This window comes from Capra hircus, chromosome 19 (assembly GCF_001704415.2).
Source record: "Capra hircus breed San Clemente chromosome 19, ASM170441v1, whole genome shotgun sequence".
In the NCBI taxonomy this organism is placed as follows: domain Eukaryota; kingdom Metazoa; phylum Chordata; class Mammalia; order Artiodactyla; family Bovidae; genus Capra; species Capra hircus.
Genome location: NC_030826.1, coordinates 24,473,860 through 24,490,840, shown reverse-complemented (window position 1 = coordinate 24,490,840; position 16,981 = coordinate 24,473,860). Strand labels below are relative to the sequence as shown.

Here is a 16,981-nt window from a genome sequence, read left to right as displayed (position 1 = left end):
ACATCACCCAGAGCTGCAACAAGAGCAATGGAGAGGTGTGGACCGACTGCAGACATGCTGGAAGGGAGAACCACCAGGACTGTGTGTGTGCATGTTAGTCACTCAGTTGTGTCCGACTCTTTGTGACCCCATGGACTGTAGCCGGCCAGGGAAACAGCAGGACCTGGTGAGTGACTAAATGTAGAGCAGGAGAGGGGAGAAAGCACAGGCGTCAACGAGTCCTGGGTTTTGCCTTGGCAGGGGGGACATTGGTAGTGCCTTTTTCTGAGATAGAACATACTTCAGGAAGTACAGGTTTGTGAGAAGATGATAAGCTCAGTTTTGGCCCTGTTGGCTTTGAGGCTGTAGGATACCTCCGAGATGTCCCACAGCTAGTTGGATAAGCAGGTCAGGAGCCTGGAAGAGACTTTGTCTTGAGGGCATAGAGAGCAGAAACATTTCAGCAATGGTTTAAAATGAATTCGAAGAGATCATTCTGGAGGAGCATGTGTCCTGGGAAGAGCACAGAGAGGTCAACATGCTGAGAGGCACCAGTATTTCAGGGGCAACAGAGAAAGGCTGATAAAAGTGGCCAGAGAAGCAGCAGGAACGCCAACGGAAAGTCGTGGTTAGAGAGGCAGGGAGTGGGCAGCCCTGTTGGAGGTCACCCAGGAATTAGTAAGATAAGTCTAGATGCAGTAAGCTAAGTCTGTTGGACTTAGCTGCAGAGGGCATCGGTGACCTCCTGGGCAGTGTTACCTCCCTTAGCACTAGTAGCAAACTCACAGAGCTGAGCCTGAGATTTGCTTTTTTTGCTCCTGTATTTCATAGGTAATGGGGTGCTGGAGATTTTCCTGTCACCCAGTACTGTACTTGCCTGGAGAATTCCGTGGACAGAGGAGCCTGGTAGGCTAAAGTCCATGGGGTCGTAAAGAGTCAGACACGACTGAGTGACTAACACAGAGTACTCTACTCCTGGGCTTTCATGGACTTATGAACCACAGAGAATTGTGTCAAATGTGGATTCTGATTCGATGGTTCTGCGTGGGGCCTGAGACCTTCATTTCTAACAAGCTCCCAGGCGACTCTGGTGCTCCCTGACCATGGATCACACATGAAATAGCAAGGTTCTAGACAAACTTCCTCTCTCCTCTGGGCTTCCTATGGTGGTATCTCTGACAAATGCTTTTTCAGCCTCCCTGGAATGTCCTTAGTGATGGAGCACTCACTGCATCTCGGTGATGAGGACTCGTTCAATTGAAATCTTGTAGCTGTAATCTCAACTCAGTGGTCCTAATTCCAGCCCTCTAAATGAAGCATCTCTCTCCCATCATGCATACATGCTTTTTTAAAAATGCTTTTCTTTTAAAATAATGATCAGAGATTACACTGTTTTTAAGTAGCTGTGTCCCACTCTTGGCACATATTAATATAGGTCTTTTTTCCCTAAACCTGCTGTTAAACAAGATCTTCCACATCTTATATAGGATGATTTTTTTTTTTAACCTAAATACAGGTTTATTCACAGGTTTAGTCCCTTGCTGATTTTAGCTCCTGGTTCCAGTCTGAGCTACTCTGAAATCCTCATTTACTTGGCCTACATAAAATATCGGTCCCTCTCCAGTTTGGAGATCAAAATGTTAACAAGACACACGTCTGTCTTTTTGCCCTTTTTATTTCCCTGCCCTCTTTATCAGACGTCAGTTAGTCAGTATGCTCTGGGACCAGCTTTGGGCTTGCTATACATACTTAAGGGCTATACATATTCAGCTTTGTTTTTTCCACCCTGCCTATGAATTGATATAGTAAGCAAGGTTGCTTCTACCCCTCTCTGACACCCTGCCAGCTCTTTATATCTCACAGATTTCCTTGATGACTCCCAGAGTGAATTAAAGTCCTCAAACACTCAATACTGATCAGAGTCATTGACACAATTTTGGGCTTAGATGGAATACCACTGGTTTTAGGCTTAACTATGTCATGAATGTTTCATGCTTAGAACGACATGGTCAGAAGAGAACGTTTTTTCTCTCTCTGTTACAGAGCTTATTCTGGGTCCTTTGTTTTTTTCCTTCCTGTTGTTGTAAACCCCTGTGTTTGTTTATCTTAATCCATACAGAATTATGCCTGTGTTGGCTAGCCCGTTAGCTGTAGCACAGACTAAATAAAGTTTTAGGAATGTTGCTTGAAAAGACTGCCATTTTCTCCTTCTCAGATATTTTATTCCTAAAAAGGAAGTACCATTCATGTATCCAGCTTTTAAAAAGAAATGGTACACAGTTGTGCTTCTTCAGCTTTTAGGTTGAAATGCTTTCCTGTAAGGACTTCTTAAGGAATAAGAAAAAATCCTGAGGCCTGTGAAGGCTGAAGTTTTCCTTTTTTGGAGCTCCAGGATCCAAAAGCTCCCCAGCTTTTACCCTTCAGCTGTTGCAAATATGAAGCTCAAGCCAGTCGTGGATATTTTAGCCAGTCCTGGGGAAAGAAAACTGAACCTGCCTCTCCTTTGACTCTTTCCAGAAACACATACCAGCTGTTGTGTAGGACTTTATTCCTGAGTAGCTCATTTTAGATACCTTGACTTCGGGTCTCATTCTTCAGATAATCCAGTTATCCAGAGAAGCAGACTTTCTCCTGAATTCTCAGGTCATATTTGGGGCTAATAATAGTTCCCATTATTCAGATAAGGAAGCTGAGAAGTGGGGAGGAAGTTACCAGCACCTCCCTTGTATACTCAGGCACCAAGTGGCGCACCCCAGCCTGTTGTTAACAGACAGGCCATCTAAACAAGTTAAATGCCATGTAAAGTGAAAGTGAAGTGAAAGTTGCTCAGTCATGTCCAACTCTTTGTGACCCCATGGACTGTATAGTCCATGGAATTCTCCAGGCCAGAATACTGGAGTGGGTAGCCTTTCCCTTCTCCAGGGGATCTTCCCAACCCAGGGATCAAACCCAGGTCTCCCACACTGCAGGCAGATTCTTTACCAGGTGAGCCACAAGGGAAGCCCAAGTTCCATGTAAGTGGTGCCTTATTTGTTAGACTCTTGAGAAGATGAGAAATAGGAGAATGTTTTGTGAGTACCTTTGTGTTTACAGGATCGGTTGCTCGTCTGATATCCTTGGTGAAGATGATCCCATTGGCTGGTTTGAGCTGGAAGAAGAGTGGGATGAAGCAGATGTCAAGTTGCAGCAGTGCAGAGTTGCCAAAGTAAGCATCAGTGAATTGTGGCCTTCACGTACCTCCCCTCTCCTCCCCTCCTTTTGTCTGTTTTTGTTTTTTTTCTTTGGATATTTATTCATTTGCCTGGGCCAGGTCTTAGTTGCAGCATGCAGGATCTTTGAGTTGTGGCATGTAGGATCTAGTTCCCTGATTAGGGATTGAACCTTTGGCCCCTGCATTGGGAGCACAGAGTCTTAGCCACTGGACCACCAGGAAGTCCCATCCCCTCCTTTTGTCTTATAAGTGTTTATTGAGTGGTCATTGTGTGCCAGACCTGTGCCAGCACCGGTACCCTGGAGGTGAACCAGACATGATCATGACCCTCAAGGGCTTCAGAGTCTAGTGGGAGACACAGACATATGAGACACTGCGATTGGGCTGATAAAGAGACATACAGGGTGTTGTAGCCCAGAGGAAAATATTTACCCAGTCTGGAATTCACCAGGGAAGGCATCCCAGGAAAGTTGGCGTGATGCCAAGTATTGAAAGTTGATTAAGCTGCCGTCTTCAGCCAGGCTGAGAGGTGTGGAGAAGGGCATCTCAGGCTGAGAGAGCAGTTAAGTCCCCAGGCATAAGTGCAAGAGAGATGTCTTCCTGTAGCTGTGAAAGAAACAGTGATTATCTGACTACTTAATTTTTTGTACCCTCCATTGTAAATCTTAGTAAGAAGCTCAAATAAAAGAAATAACTGTCTTTAGGGTTTATACATAGTAGCTGCTCAGTAAATATTTATGCAACTGAGTAGTGGATTCTAAAAGATCCTCAACAAAGGAACTTTCACTACAATAAGCAAAGATAGAAGTTGGGCTTTGAAAATGGCTTTAGCTTTGCGAAGACAAGGCTGTGTCCTAGGCTCCCAGCGTGTAGGTTTCCTGTAATTGGAGGGTTTTGAGGTGATCTGTTAGGGCAGTCGTGGACTGTTTTCACTGTATAGCTGTTTTCTGTCTCAGAATGACTGTGCTGGGACTTCCCTGGTGGTCCAGCGGTGAAGACTTCTCCTTCCAATGCAGGGTTTGTGGGTTCAGTCCCTGGTTGGGGAGCTAAGATGCCACATGCCTCTTGGCTAAGAAAAAAAAACAAAAACAGAAGCAGTATTATAACAGTGCAATAAAGACTTTAAAAATGGCCCACATTTAAAAAAGAGAAAACTTCAAACAAGAAACCAAAATGGCTGAGCCACAGAGCAGACATCTTTCCCTAATTTATCCTGTCTTATCCTATTTTTGCCTTGAAGAGGAAGTAATGCCATTTTTCATATTGTGATCTTTCCCAGAACCTGACTCCAACATTTGTATTGTCTCTTTCCTGTTTGCTATAGATTCTAGACTTACACTTTGTGTCCCCAGTGCTAGGTGTCGTGAGACCTCATTAATCATGAAAGTCACAAGGAGACCTGCCCAGAATGACCTTCACCTCCCTCTCATCAGTACCTGGAGCTTCTGAGTCCTTCTCATCACGTCTTTCTTGTTCTTTCCAGTATTTGATGGTGAAGTTCCTCTGCACCCGCCAGGAGTCGGCAGAGCGCTTGGGAGTACAAGGCTTGAGCATTAGTGGGTACCTCCGGCCTGCGAGAGCAGAAGCTGAACAGAGCATCGTCTGTGCTCACTGCAGAAAGGGCACGGAGGAGAGTGTTTGCGGGGCCACACTGCTCCTCAAGACCCTTCAGTTCATCCAGCAGCTCGCCCATGACCTGGTAGCGTTTACTCAGTTGTTAAACCTCGTTCCTTTGGGAAAAGTAAATGGTGTGCTTGGGGGAAGGAACACCATCCCATGAAACCTGGCCCTGCTGAGGCCATGCAGTTTGAATGAGGATGGCAGGCGTCACTGCTGTGTTGATGTTGGGATTTCAAGGGGAGTGCGGTATGGGGCATTGATGGCATCAGTAAGTGGAAGACGAAGTGGCCTGTGATCACCTTCTTGAGGTTTCCTGGAATAGACCTGCACAGAGATCTTAAAGATGCCCAGCTGTGGTTGCCAGGGGTCACTGGGGAGCCAAAGCACATTTATGGGATTTATGTCTTCTATAAGTCCTAGCACTACTCCTGAAGTATAGGTGAGTTCTGTCTCTTTATTTGAACTCCTGAAATAATAACAGGATTTTTTAAAAGTTGACTTACAGTATTAGCTTTAAGTGTACAACATAGTTATTCAATATTTTTATAGGTTACACTCCATGCAAAGTTATTATAAACCATTGGCTATATTCCCTGATATACATTATATTCTTATAACTTAAAATTGATGTTATACTTGATAGTTTGCACCTCTTAATCCCCTTCACCTATTTTGCCCTTCCTCTCACTCCTCTTCTCGCTGGTAATTAGTTTCGTTCTATGTATCTGTGAATCTGTTTCTGTTCTATTATATTTGTTTGTTTCATTTTTACATTCCACATATAAGTGAAAGCTTACAGTATTTGTCTTTTTCTGTCTGACTTACTTCACTGGAGTAATACACTCCAGGTCCATCCATGTTGTTACAAAATTTTGTTCTATTTATGGCTGACTAATACTCCACGGTGTGTGTCTATGTATATATACGTCAGATCTTCTTGGTATGTTCATCCGTTGACGAACAGTTAGGTTGGTTCCGCACCTTGGCTGTTGTCAGTAATGCTGCTGTGAATGTTGTGTTTTCGATACCAGCTTTTACAGTCACTAATAAAAGCACAGTGACAACCCACTCAAAGATTTTTGCAGCTGTCACCATGGAGAATGTGGCTTATGTCTCAGGAATCTGATGGAGCCTCTCGTGTGTGGGATGCACAGTGTATCCCCTTCACCTTTGTTCTGCTTCGTGGCACGTTCAGAGACTGATAACTCCGTTTCTATGTGCATTGTTTGGTGTTTGGAGCTCTTCTGTCACAGCAGAAAATAGCAGATGAGAGAGAGGCTCTTAGATATAGCAAGAGCGTTTACAGTAGGATTGATCTTTCAGCCTGTGTTCAGGGAAGGGTGAAAACAAGCTGCAGTACGATCCTGGACAGTAGTCATCACCAAGTAAAGCTTCCCTCATGTCCCAGGTGTCGTATCTGTGAAGTCAGGGAGCTTTCACAGGGATGTGTGTGTGTGTTACATGTATATATACACACACATGCATGTATACACACACATGCATGTATACACATACACACACATATTTTATAGTTTCACACCCGAAAATAGTTGTCCACAGATTGTCACTTAAGGGTCATATCAGTTAATGTTGGGATTTTCACACGAGGAGCTACCTTACCCCTTAATAATGAGAAGTAAATGAGCTGTTAACGATATTTCTCCAAATGCATTTTTCCGTTTTATTTTTTCTGGTCTTTATTATTTTTTAGGTACAACAGAAGGAAAGTGGCTTAAAATACAAATCTTTTCTGGACTTTGCGGGTCTTGACTTGCAGATCTTCTGGAATTTTTACAGTAAATTAAAGCAAAAGTAAGTCAGAATCTATTACAAGAGGATAGTCATGTGGAGCTTCCCTCGTGGCTCAGATGATAAAGATGATAGCCATATAAACACAGCTGAAAACTCTTGAGTTTTGCTATTCTAAATGAACAGTTGGGGTTTTTTTTACCCCACAGGATTTTTTACTTCCTACTAGTTTATCTTGTTCTGATTTGAGAAATTTGGTTATTGTTGAGAATAATATCTTACATTTCTGTAAAATACGTTATTTGGGCAGTGTTTTTTCAAGCATTTTGCCCTTTATATTACCTTGTAATATAAAGCCAGGTCAAGTATTATAGTGTCTTCATGTTTACTGCTGATGAAACAGAGTCAGAAATGCATTTCTTTGCCACAGAGTAGGCAGTCAGACAAGGTCTGTGTCTTCAGACTCCATACCTCGTACACTGTTCTTTCCTTTCCACCTTCCTGCCTCTCAATTGGCATTTTTACTGAGCCTGATGCCTAGTGGGGAGAGTCCTTTGTAGATAGCTATGGGACTGTGAGGGAAAAGCAGCTGGCCCTTTTGCTCTCTGATGGTCTTTGTCTTTCTGTAGCCCCAGGGAAGAGTGCATCTGTGCCCAAACTCTGCTTCTGCAGCTCCTCCAGAGCTGCTTCTCAGTGCTGCAAGGGGATGCTCCTGCCGCCGCTGAGGACGCCAAGGATCCAAGCCCGCGCCCTAGGCCAGTGGAGGCTGCCGAGGAGCTCTACGCGCACCTGTGCAATGGTAGGATTGGGGTTCCTCTTCACTGGGACCCTGTTCTGGTGGCCTGCAGGGCCTCTCGCTGTAGAGAACCGGGGTTTCTTTGACCATGCAAACCCAGTAACAGGTTTATGTCTTTGGAGAATGAGCTTCCTCAGTCTTCTTTGAATCATTGTTTGGAGCTCAGGGTTTAGTCCTCCTCAGTGCCTTCCTCCTGGTTTCTGGCTTGTAGTTGTGTTATACTGAGAGTAATTATTATCACACTCTCCAGTCTTTTTGCCTTTTCATACTGTTCATAGGGTTCTCCAGGCAAGAACACTGGCGTTGTTTCCATTTCCTCCTCCAGTGGAGAATGAGATGGTTAGATAGTGTCACGGACTCAATGGACATGAATTTGAGCAAACTCCAAGAGATAGTGGAGGACAGAGGAGTCTGGCATGCTATAGTCCATGGGGTCGCAAAGAGTCAGACACGGCTTAGTGACTGAATAACAACAACATTCAGCCTTTACTTCAGCTAAGACACAGGGATAAGGCTGATAGATTGAAGGGGGAAAGTGGTAATGTTGATTGAGAATAAGACGTGATTATCTGAAGTTATTTTTAAGGCTTTGCAAGTTGTGTCTCAAAAGAACAGAAATAATAAAAGAAAACTGGAACATAGAGTCTTTATTTTTGTTAAATGTAAACAAAAAATAATTTCTTTACACTGCCTGGTTTGTGCAGAGGTATTTCTTTATTCTAGTAGTGAGTTTATGGGCTAAAGCAAATATATATATTGTAAGTGAATAGATGGGCTATATTAAAGCTGATTGTTCACTTTTATCAGTGGTGGATAGGTTGGATGGAGACTCTGTGCCCATGGAAATACTAAAACAAGAAGTTAGGAATACCCTTCTCAATGGGGCTGCCATCTTCTTTCCTGATCGACTTACCCGGCGGAATCATCTCTTCACCATGATGGTAATTATTTATGTTAAAAGTGGAGATTCCACTCTTGACGTATCTTGGCATGACACTTAGTAGTTTTTGTTTTCTCTGATGTCCTCTCAGTTTCAGTTTCCCAAAGGTTTATTTAATTCTTGCTGTATGCAAACTTTTGTGTGGGACACAGGTATCTAAGGACATAGCACTATACTCAAGATGGGGATGACAGATAATCCCAACCTCCATTTCGGAACCTGTTGGATCACAAGGGGAGGGTTTAGTCTCCTTCATCTTTATGACATGCCTACAACCAAATGTTCTTTTTAACAGTTTAACTTTTTATTATGGGAAAATCTAAATATAGAACTAGGCTAAATAATACATATCAGTCCCTCCAACCCCTCAAATGTACTCATCGCCTAGATTTAGTAGTTACAAACTCAAGCTAAACTTGTTTCACCCATTATATACCTCACATACTCCTCTCCCCACATCATTATTATATCAAAGTAAATCCCTGACTTATTCATTAATATTTCAGTTTATATCTATAAAGAAAATACAGTTAAGTTTTAATCCTCAGCTGCATCCTCTCACCCAAAATCATGATTGAGCTGGAGTTATCCTAGGAATGAAAGGATGGTTTAACATTAGAAAATGAGTCAATGAAATCAGAGAGGAAAAAATCATATTGACAGCTACAGAAGATACTTTACTAGGATTTAATTCTGGTGATGACTAAAACAACAAAACCTGTACAAACACCCCTAATCTGGTGGAGGGCATGTACCTAAAACGTACAAAAATCAACGTACTTGTCTTTGGATCACTTACTCATCCCTTTCAAAATGAGCTATAAGCCAAGTGCTTACTGTCACTGCTCCTCTTGATATAGTATTAGAAGGCCTAGCCACTGCTGTAGGACAAGGAAAAGAAATTTTAAAATAACAGAAAGAATGAAACATACAATCATTATTAGTCTGTTTAGACAAGCAACTAAATGGAATTACTGAGAAGAGCTGATGAAGCAAACGAGATGCAGCATTTTAAAAAGGCATTTCTGTATGTAACAGCTACTTAGCACATGCAACAGAAGTGCCCTGTCAGATGTATAAAGCCCTATAGAAACAAAAAAGGGAGTAAAAGAAGCATAAAATGTGGTCCCTGTTGCCAAATGACTGCAGTACAGCTGGGGACACTGCTGCAAGGAAGAACTGACCCCAAGTTGCAATGGCATTTTAGAGGAGCGTTCTGTTAAGTGGTTGAGGAAGGTTTCAGAGAGGAGAGAGGATCTTTGGTTGTTTTCAGCTGTCTATAAAACGTGCATATCAGCTTGAGGGATCAGGTGTTTTTTTTTTCTTCCAGTTTTATTGAGATATAATTGACATACAGCATTGTATAAGTTTATAAGATTTACAACATAAAGATTTGACTTATGTACGTCATGAAATAATTATCACAATAAGTTGAATCAACATCTATCATCTCATATAGATATAAGATCAAGGAAATAGAAAAAAGTTTTCTCCTTGTGATGAGAACTCCTAGGATTTACTCTCTTGTCCACTTTCATATGTAACATACAGCAGTGTTGATCACACTTGTCATATTGTACTCGACACCCCCAGTACTTATCTGTGTTATGACTGAAAGTTCATACCATTTGACTACTTTCTTCCAATTCTCCCCATCCCTGCCTCCACCCTCTTTTTCTATGAGTCTTTGTTTTTGAAGTATAATCAACCTACAACACTACATTATTTCCTGTTATACAACATAGTGATTCAGTATCTCTATACATTTCAAAATGATCACCATGCTGTCTGTGACTTGTCACCATGTGAGAATATTATTGAGTTATTGACTGTATTCCCCACACTGCTTTTCATACCTGTGACTAACTTGCAGCTGGAAGTCTGTAGTCTTAATCTCGATAATCTATTTCTTTCCTCCTTCCACCCCTCTCAGCTCTGGGAACCACTGGTTTGCTTTATGTATCTACAACTTTGTCTCTGTCTCGTTATGTTTGTTCACTTGTTTTTTTTAGATTCCACATATAAGGGAAATCGTACAATATTTGTCTTTCTCTGTATGACTCATGTCACTTAGCATAATACCCTCTAGGTTCATCCATGTTGTCACAAATGCAAGATTTTATGGCTAATATTCATACATACATATATATATGATGTATGTAAGCAACCTAAGTGCCCATCAATGATCAGATAAAGAAGATGGGAAATATACATACATTTGGGCTCCAAAATCACTGCAGATGGTGACTGCAGCCATGAAATTAAAAGACGCTTACTCCTTCAAAGAAAAGTTATGACCAACCTAGACAGCATATTGAAAAGCAGAGACATTACTTTGCTGACTAAGGTCCGTCTAGTCAAGGCTATGGTTTTATGACTTCCCTGGTGGCTCAGATGGTAAAGCGTCTGTCTACGATGCGGGAGACCCGGGTTCGATCCCTGGGTTGGGAAGATCCCTTGGAGAAGGAAATGGCAATCCACTCCAGTACTATTGCCTGGAAAATCCCATGGACAGAGGAACCTGGTAGGCTACAGTCCATGGGGACTCGCAAGGAGTTGGACACGGCTGAGCGACTTCACGTTCGTTCACATGATGTATCGGTTCAGTTCAGTCGCTCAGTCGTGTCCGACTCTTTGCGACCCCATGAATCGCAGCACGCCAGGCCACCCTGTCCATCACCAACTCCCAGAGTTCACCCAAATTCGTGTCTATTGAGTCAGTGATGCCATCCAGCCATCTCATCCTCTGTCGTCGCCTTTCCCTCCTGCCCCCAACCCCTCCCAGCATCAGAGTCTTTTCCAATGAGTCAACTCTTCGCATGAGGTGGCCAAAGTACTGGAGTTTCAGCTTTAGCATCATTCCTTCCAAAGAAATCCCAGGGCTGATCTCCTTCAGAATGGACTGGTTGGATCTCCTTGCAGTCCAAGGGACTCTCAAGAGTCTTCTGCAACACCACAGTTCAAAAGCATCAATTCTTTGGCGCTCAGCCTTCTTCACAGTCCAACTCTCACATCCGTACAAGACCACAGGAAAAACCATAGCCTTGACTAGACAGACCTTAGTTGGCAAAGTAATGTCTCTGCTTTTCAATATGCTGTCTAGGTTGGTCATAACTTTTCTTTGAAGGAGTAAGCGTCTTTTAATTTCATGGCTGCAGTCACCATCTGCAGTGATTTTGGAGCCCAAATGTATGTTTATTTCACATCTTCTTTATCTGATCATTGATGGGCACTTAGGTTGGTTACATATCTCAGCTTTTGTGAACAATGCTGCAATGAATATTGGGATGCATATATCTTTTCTCATTAGTGTTTTTGTTTTTTCTGGATAAATACTGAGGAGTGGAATTACTGGATGACGTGGTAGTTCTGTTTTTAATTTTTTGAGAACTTTCAAAAGCTGTTACTGTTTTCCCTAATGGCTGCACCAGTTATATTCCTACCAATATGCATGAGGTTCCTTTTGAATCAGTCTTCACTTTGTGAGTATAGCAGCTGACAGCATCAGCTGACATGATCCATTGGATTGTGGGCGAGTCTCTGTCCTGCTTGTTTGCTGGAAGCATTTACCAGGCAACTGAGCAAATTTTTCTTTTTTTTGCTAGCCTGAGTCCCACACAGAGAAATACAAAGAGGACGCACGACCTTTTGAATGACATTGTTGTCTGTTAGTAGAGAAGCTCATTAAGTTTTCCTTTGTCCATTTATCTTAAGGGCTGTATTTTTTCTCTCTTCTCATGCAGATGAATTAAACTGCTATCCTTTGGGACCATATCTTCTCTCTCCCACCCTCTAATGCCAGGCAGGGCCTTGGGTCTTAAATTCTCTGGAAATCGCCCCCCACCATGCCTTGCTAGCAGTAGATGTTCAATACGTTTATTGAATTGAGAAGAGAAAAAAAAAAACTCTACAAAGTAACCCAGAGCCTCATCAGGGGGTGTGATTTCTGTAACTGTCACCATTGGCTATTTGGACCTACACAGAGAAAGCTTAGATCCTGTTTTTAAAAAAAATAGGAAGCTCATAAAAAATGCTCTCCATCTCTGGCCCCTCTTCTCAGGATGGCATGCCCAGTGATGAAAGTATACATCTTTTGGAAGTCACCTTCCTAAACATTTGCATCAGGCTTTCCTGCAGGAAAGCTCCAGCATGTCAGCTTCAGCAGTGAACAGAAGTAAACCTGCCTGCCCTCTTTTGTTTAGGCAGGGAGTTCTGCTCCCTCTTAGCACTAGGCCAGGTCTCAGTCCGGCCCATGAGGTGGTCTGCCGACCCCAGCGTTCATCGTGTTTGGGAGCAGTGGGCCATGGTATTTTGTTCTGCTCAAGTGCTCTGGAACATCCATGGAGCAGATTTCCTGAATGTGCAGTTTCTTGTTTTCTAGAAGCATGTCACCGAGCAGGAACGCAAGCAGTCCATGCAGCTCACTTTCCGCTCCCTCTGCACGTATTTTAGGTGAGTTTATAATTCTTCTGAACTGTCCGATACTGCAGATCTTCACAACGTTGTCTTCCTGAGCTCTCCCTTCCTTTCAGGTGCTTCTGGAATAACCATGTGCTTCCCTCACTCAGCCAGGTTTCTAGAATGAGGTATCACTGGCCTTCGACGTGACTAAAATAGTGGTAGAAAGATAGTCTTGTCAAGAGGTTGCTCCAAGTCCCAGTCACTGTAAGACGATTTAGAATGGAGCTCACTGGGAGTCTCCTTGAACACTTCAGTTTCTACGTAATTTTTGAAGACAAGAATAGAAACCGTAGGAGTTTGGTCTAAAAACCCAACAACGTGAACGCCCAACTACAGAGGCACAGAGCGGTAGTTCAGCAAACAGTGTGCTGGGAGCGGTGACGTGGAGACTGCTACCTGCTTTGACTACCAGGGAAGCTTATGGGTCTATAGATTGCATTATTGGAGGAATAAAGTCTTGAAGGAGGGAGGGGATTAAAGCCTGAGCTGTCTGCAGGTAGACTGTGCCTTGTATGGACACCAGGCTTAGAGAATTCTATAAGATGTCTTCAGAATCAAGTATCAAGAATGATGAAAGGACCTGGGGCTCATGTGAAGAGCCTTTAAAGATGCAGGGAATATTTAGCCTGGATTGTCAAATTAGCAGTCATGAAATTAGGTGTATTTCCTATTGGTAGCCAGGGTGATTTATTCATCATGTTTATTCCCTGGCATCTTTTCTAAGGACTCGAAGATTTACGGGCCTGTGCTTACATAAGGACTTGTGGATGGACAGTGGCACAGACCCCACTGGAACCCTGACCCTGTTCTGACTCAAACCCCTCACATGCCATAGAACTGACACTGAAAACTTGCTGGGTTCTCTTTTGAGGTAGAAGGCTTGAAAATCCCCTTCCTGACACGAGGTGTCATGACTCCTTTGTGTCCTTCCAGTGATAAGGATCCGGGCGGCCTTCTGCTGTTGCCTGAGAAAGGCGAGCTGGCGGATATGGACATCAGCGAGGTGCTGGCGGTCATGAACACCCTGCTGTCTGTTGCCACTCGAGAGGTAACCAGCGCCGCTCCATTTCCTCGGCTTCTTTAGGAGACAGGAAGCAGTCATGGCTCCTTCCGCTTTAGCCCTCGTTTTCGATGTGACTGTAACTCCGTGCCCGTGAGCACAGAGCTTCCCCGCCTGCCTTTGCTCCAAGTCAAGTAAGAGGACGATTTGCCCCGAACAAGTGAGGGGACGCTTCCCTGCCTCTTGGCCGTCGGCCAGCAATAAATACCCAAACGTGCCCATAAAGACTCCCTTTGAAGAAGAAGAATGGGTACTTACCCACCAGTGCCCTGGTGTCAGTCAGTGAACCCAGCACAGAGTCATGTGTTTGTGGTGTGAATTCTCTGGGAAATCACTTATAACTTTTTTTAAAATTTATGATTACTTTGCACATCTGCAGGCTGATCAAATCTGAAAGGATGATCTCTTTTCTGTGCTAATGATTTTTAAAATACTTTTTTCTTTTTTCTTCTCTTTTAACATGAAGGGGAAAAGCTTGAGAAAGGCTTTTTGGAGGAGGTGATACTGGAGCTCCTCATGAGCCCACCAGTAGCGTCTGACCAGGCAGAGAGGGAGGGGTGTTCCTGCTAGAACAGCATGTGTAACCAGTGACAAGATGGGGAGGAGCCGGAATTTGAAGAGGAGAATGATAATGGCTAGACTTTGAGCACATTGGGTTTCTGGTCTGGCAGGACTTCACGTGACAAAGTCTCGTTGAACACTCAAGCTGAGTCAGTGCTGGGAATGGAGATTTGCCGTCATTAACCAGCTAGTGCTGGTTGAAGCCGTAAATGTCGGTGACCTCTCTTCACCTGTAGGCATCTACGTAGATAGGGTGGCCGGGAGAGTAAGAAGGCCTGGCAGGAAGAAATTCAGGAGAGACAGAAGCAGAGCGAGGAGAGAGTTTCAGGACAGTAGTCAGCAGAGCCCTCAGGACTTAGGTCGAATGGGGAGGCTTTCTCTGGGCAGTGACCAATGCCTTTGAGGAACGGTATCAGGGAGTGGTAGGGCCCGAAAGGGTAGAATGACAGGGAGGGGAAAGGCGAGGGCAGCAGGTGTGAGCAACCCTTTCAAATGGAATACATGTACCAAAAAAATGTATGTTGATGGACAATTTAAAGAATGGCTATTTTAAGAACCAGAATGTTCCCAGTATTTTTGAAGTCCGTTCTCACCCGCTGTGCCCTTCCGTGGCTCCCCTTCTTTCTTCCTGACCAGAGGGAACCACCATTTTGAAGTTTATAGTCATCATGCCCTTGTTTTCGTTTCTAGTTATCCCTACGTAGCAGGCTCGTTCTGCCTGGTTTGGGCTTTAATGGAATCATATGGTGTACAGTCTTCTGGGACAAGTTTTTTTTTCACTCAGCATTTTTGAGATTCATCCATGTTGATGTGTGTGCTATAGTTCGCCCTCCTCCCCCACCCTTCACTGGTTCACAATATTCCCCTTATGCATCTGCTATAATTTATTTATCCACTTTATTTTGGAGGGATAGTTGGGTTGTTTCCAGTTTGGGGCATTTACATGAAAATAACGTATTTTGTGCTTTATAGATAGAATAATTTATCTCTAGAGGTTAGGTGATTCTCCAGAGAAACTGGAGAATAGAGATGATGGTTAGAGAGCCATAGAGGGATAAAGAATTGTTTTGTAAAATGGGTGTTTTTTTATTTTTTTATTTTTTAGTTTGGATTGGTGTATAGCCGATTGACAGTGTTGTAATAGTTTCGTGTGTGCTAAGTCACTTTAGTTGTGTCCGACTCTTTGTGACCATATGGACCGGAGCCCACCAGGCTCCTCTGTCCATGGGATTCTCCAGGCAAGAATACTGGAGTGGGTTGCCATTTTCTCCTGCAGGGGATCTTCCTGACTCAGAGATCGAACCCATGTCTCATACGTGTCCTGCATTGGCAGGCAGGTTCTTTACCACTAGCACCATGTGGGAATAGTTTCACATGAACAGCAAAAGGACTCAGCCATACATATGCATGCATCCATTCTCCCCTAAACTCTCCTCTCATCCAGGTTGCCATATAACATGGAGCAAAGTTCCATATGCTATATAGTAGGTCCTTGTTGGTTATCTGTTTTAAATATAGCAACGTGTCCATGACCATCTAAAATGTAAGAGATTTGATTGAAGGCTCAGAGGAAGGAGCCAGAGAAAAAAGGAATTTTTGAAGATGAGAGAGAGGAGGAGAGACAGAGAAACAGAGAAAGAGAGAGAGAGAGAGAAAGCTGAGATAACTAGGGTGTAGGGTTTCTAAGGGGCAGAACGGGATGGTCCACAAAGTCAAAACCATCTGTAAAGGTTCTGAAAAGCCAGAGGGCAAGAGAGGAGTTTTCATACTACCATCTTTCTCAGTCACTTTGGGGTTGAAAGCTCTCTCATAACTATTCCCCACTTGCCTAAATCTCTTCATTCTGACAGCTGCTCTCTTAGAGAACGCCCCGCCCCAGCTGTGTTCTGCAAGTGACCTTGTAAACACTCTCCATTTGTCTCCTCTTGTGCAGTGTGAGCTGCTGATGGTTGATGGAGCTCAAAGGGAGGTGGGCTCTGTGCTGTCCTCCCTGTTCTGGTCTGTCCAAGGCAGCCTGCTCTCCTGGTGCTACCTGCAGCTGAAGAGCACGGACTCTGGAGCCAAGGATCTTGCCCGCGACCTCACTGACAGATGTAAGTGTCAGTACAGAATCCTTGAAAACAGATAGGTGTTTGGGTTTGGCTCTGTGTGTGTGCTCTCATCTTAGTACTTCATGCATATTGTAGAGTGTATGTGGTTTTCATTTCATTATTACAAATCAGGTCTGTCTTCAGGTTGTTTTTTTTTTTTTTTTTTTTTTTTCCCCCTAAAATAGAATTCTGTAGCATGTCTTTTTGCTCTGAGTTTCCTTTCTGAATGTGGTAGTGTGCCCAAGTGTGTTTATTGAAGGGCTGAGTCATTTCACAGCCCAAACATTGCTTCTGCAGTCACACAACACTCTGAGATGAGTGCTGTACCATCCTCTTCAGTACAGTCTGTCTTCCCTCTTTTAATCAAGTTATCTAAAAAAGGAAGTCTTGAACTTTCAAAATCTATGGTATATGTGAGCACTTCTGTGATCCTTGCTGATACTGAAATTTTTCAGATTCATGTCCCCTAAATCCCCAGAAAATTATAGGAAACCCAACAAGTTCTTTGAATTTG

General features: G+C 43.4%; 1 protein-coding gene across 1 annotated transcript in view; it reads left to right on the top strand.

Annotated features, from left to right (window-relative positions):
- The window catches only part of ZZEF1 (zinc finger ZZ-type and EF-hand domain containing 1), a 94,463-nt gene that overhangs the window by 25,391 nt on the left and 52,091 nt on the right, over nucleotides 1–16,981 (top strand). Inside the window, exons 12-19 of the mRNA XM_013972156.2 lie at nucleotides 3,073–3,184; nucleotides 4,674–4,889; nucleotides 6,522–6,622; nucleotides 7,189–7,358; nucleotides 8,163–8,296; nucleotides 12,677–12,747; nucleotides 13,690–13,804; nucleotides 16,311–16,470. Coding sequence (XP_013827610.2) covers nucleotides 3,073–3,184; nucleotides 4,674–4,889; nucleotides 6,522–6,622; nucleotides 7,189–7,358; nucleotides 8,163–8,296; nucleotides 12,677–12,747; nucleotides 13,690–13,804; nucleotides 16,311–16,470 — 1,079 coding nt within the window. The remainder of the gene's footprint in view (nucleotides 1–3,072; nucleotides 3,185–4,673; nucleotides 4,890–6,521; nucleotides 6,623–7,188; nucleotides 7,359–8,162; nucleotides 8,297–12,676; nucleotides 12,748–13,689; nucleotides 13,805–16,310; nucleotides 16,471–16,981) is intronic.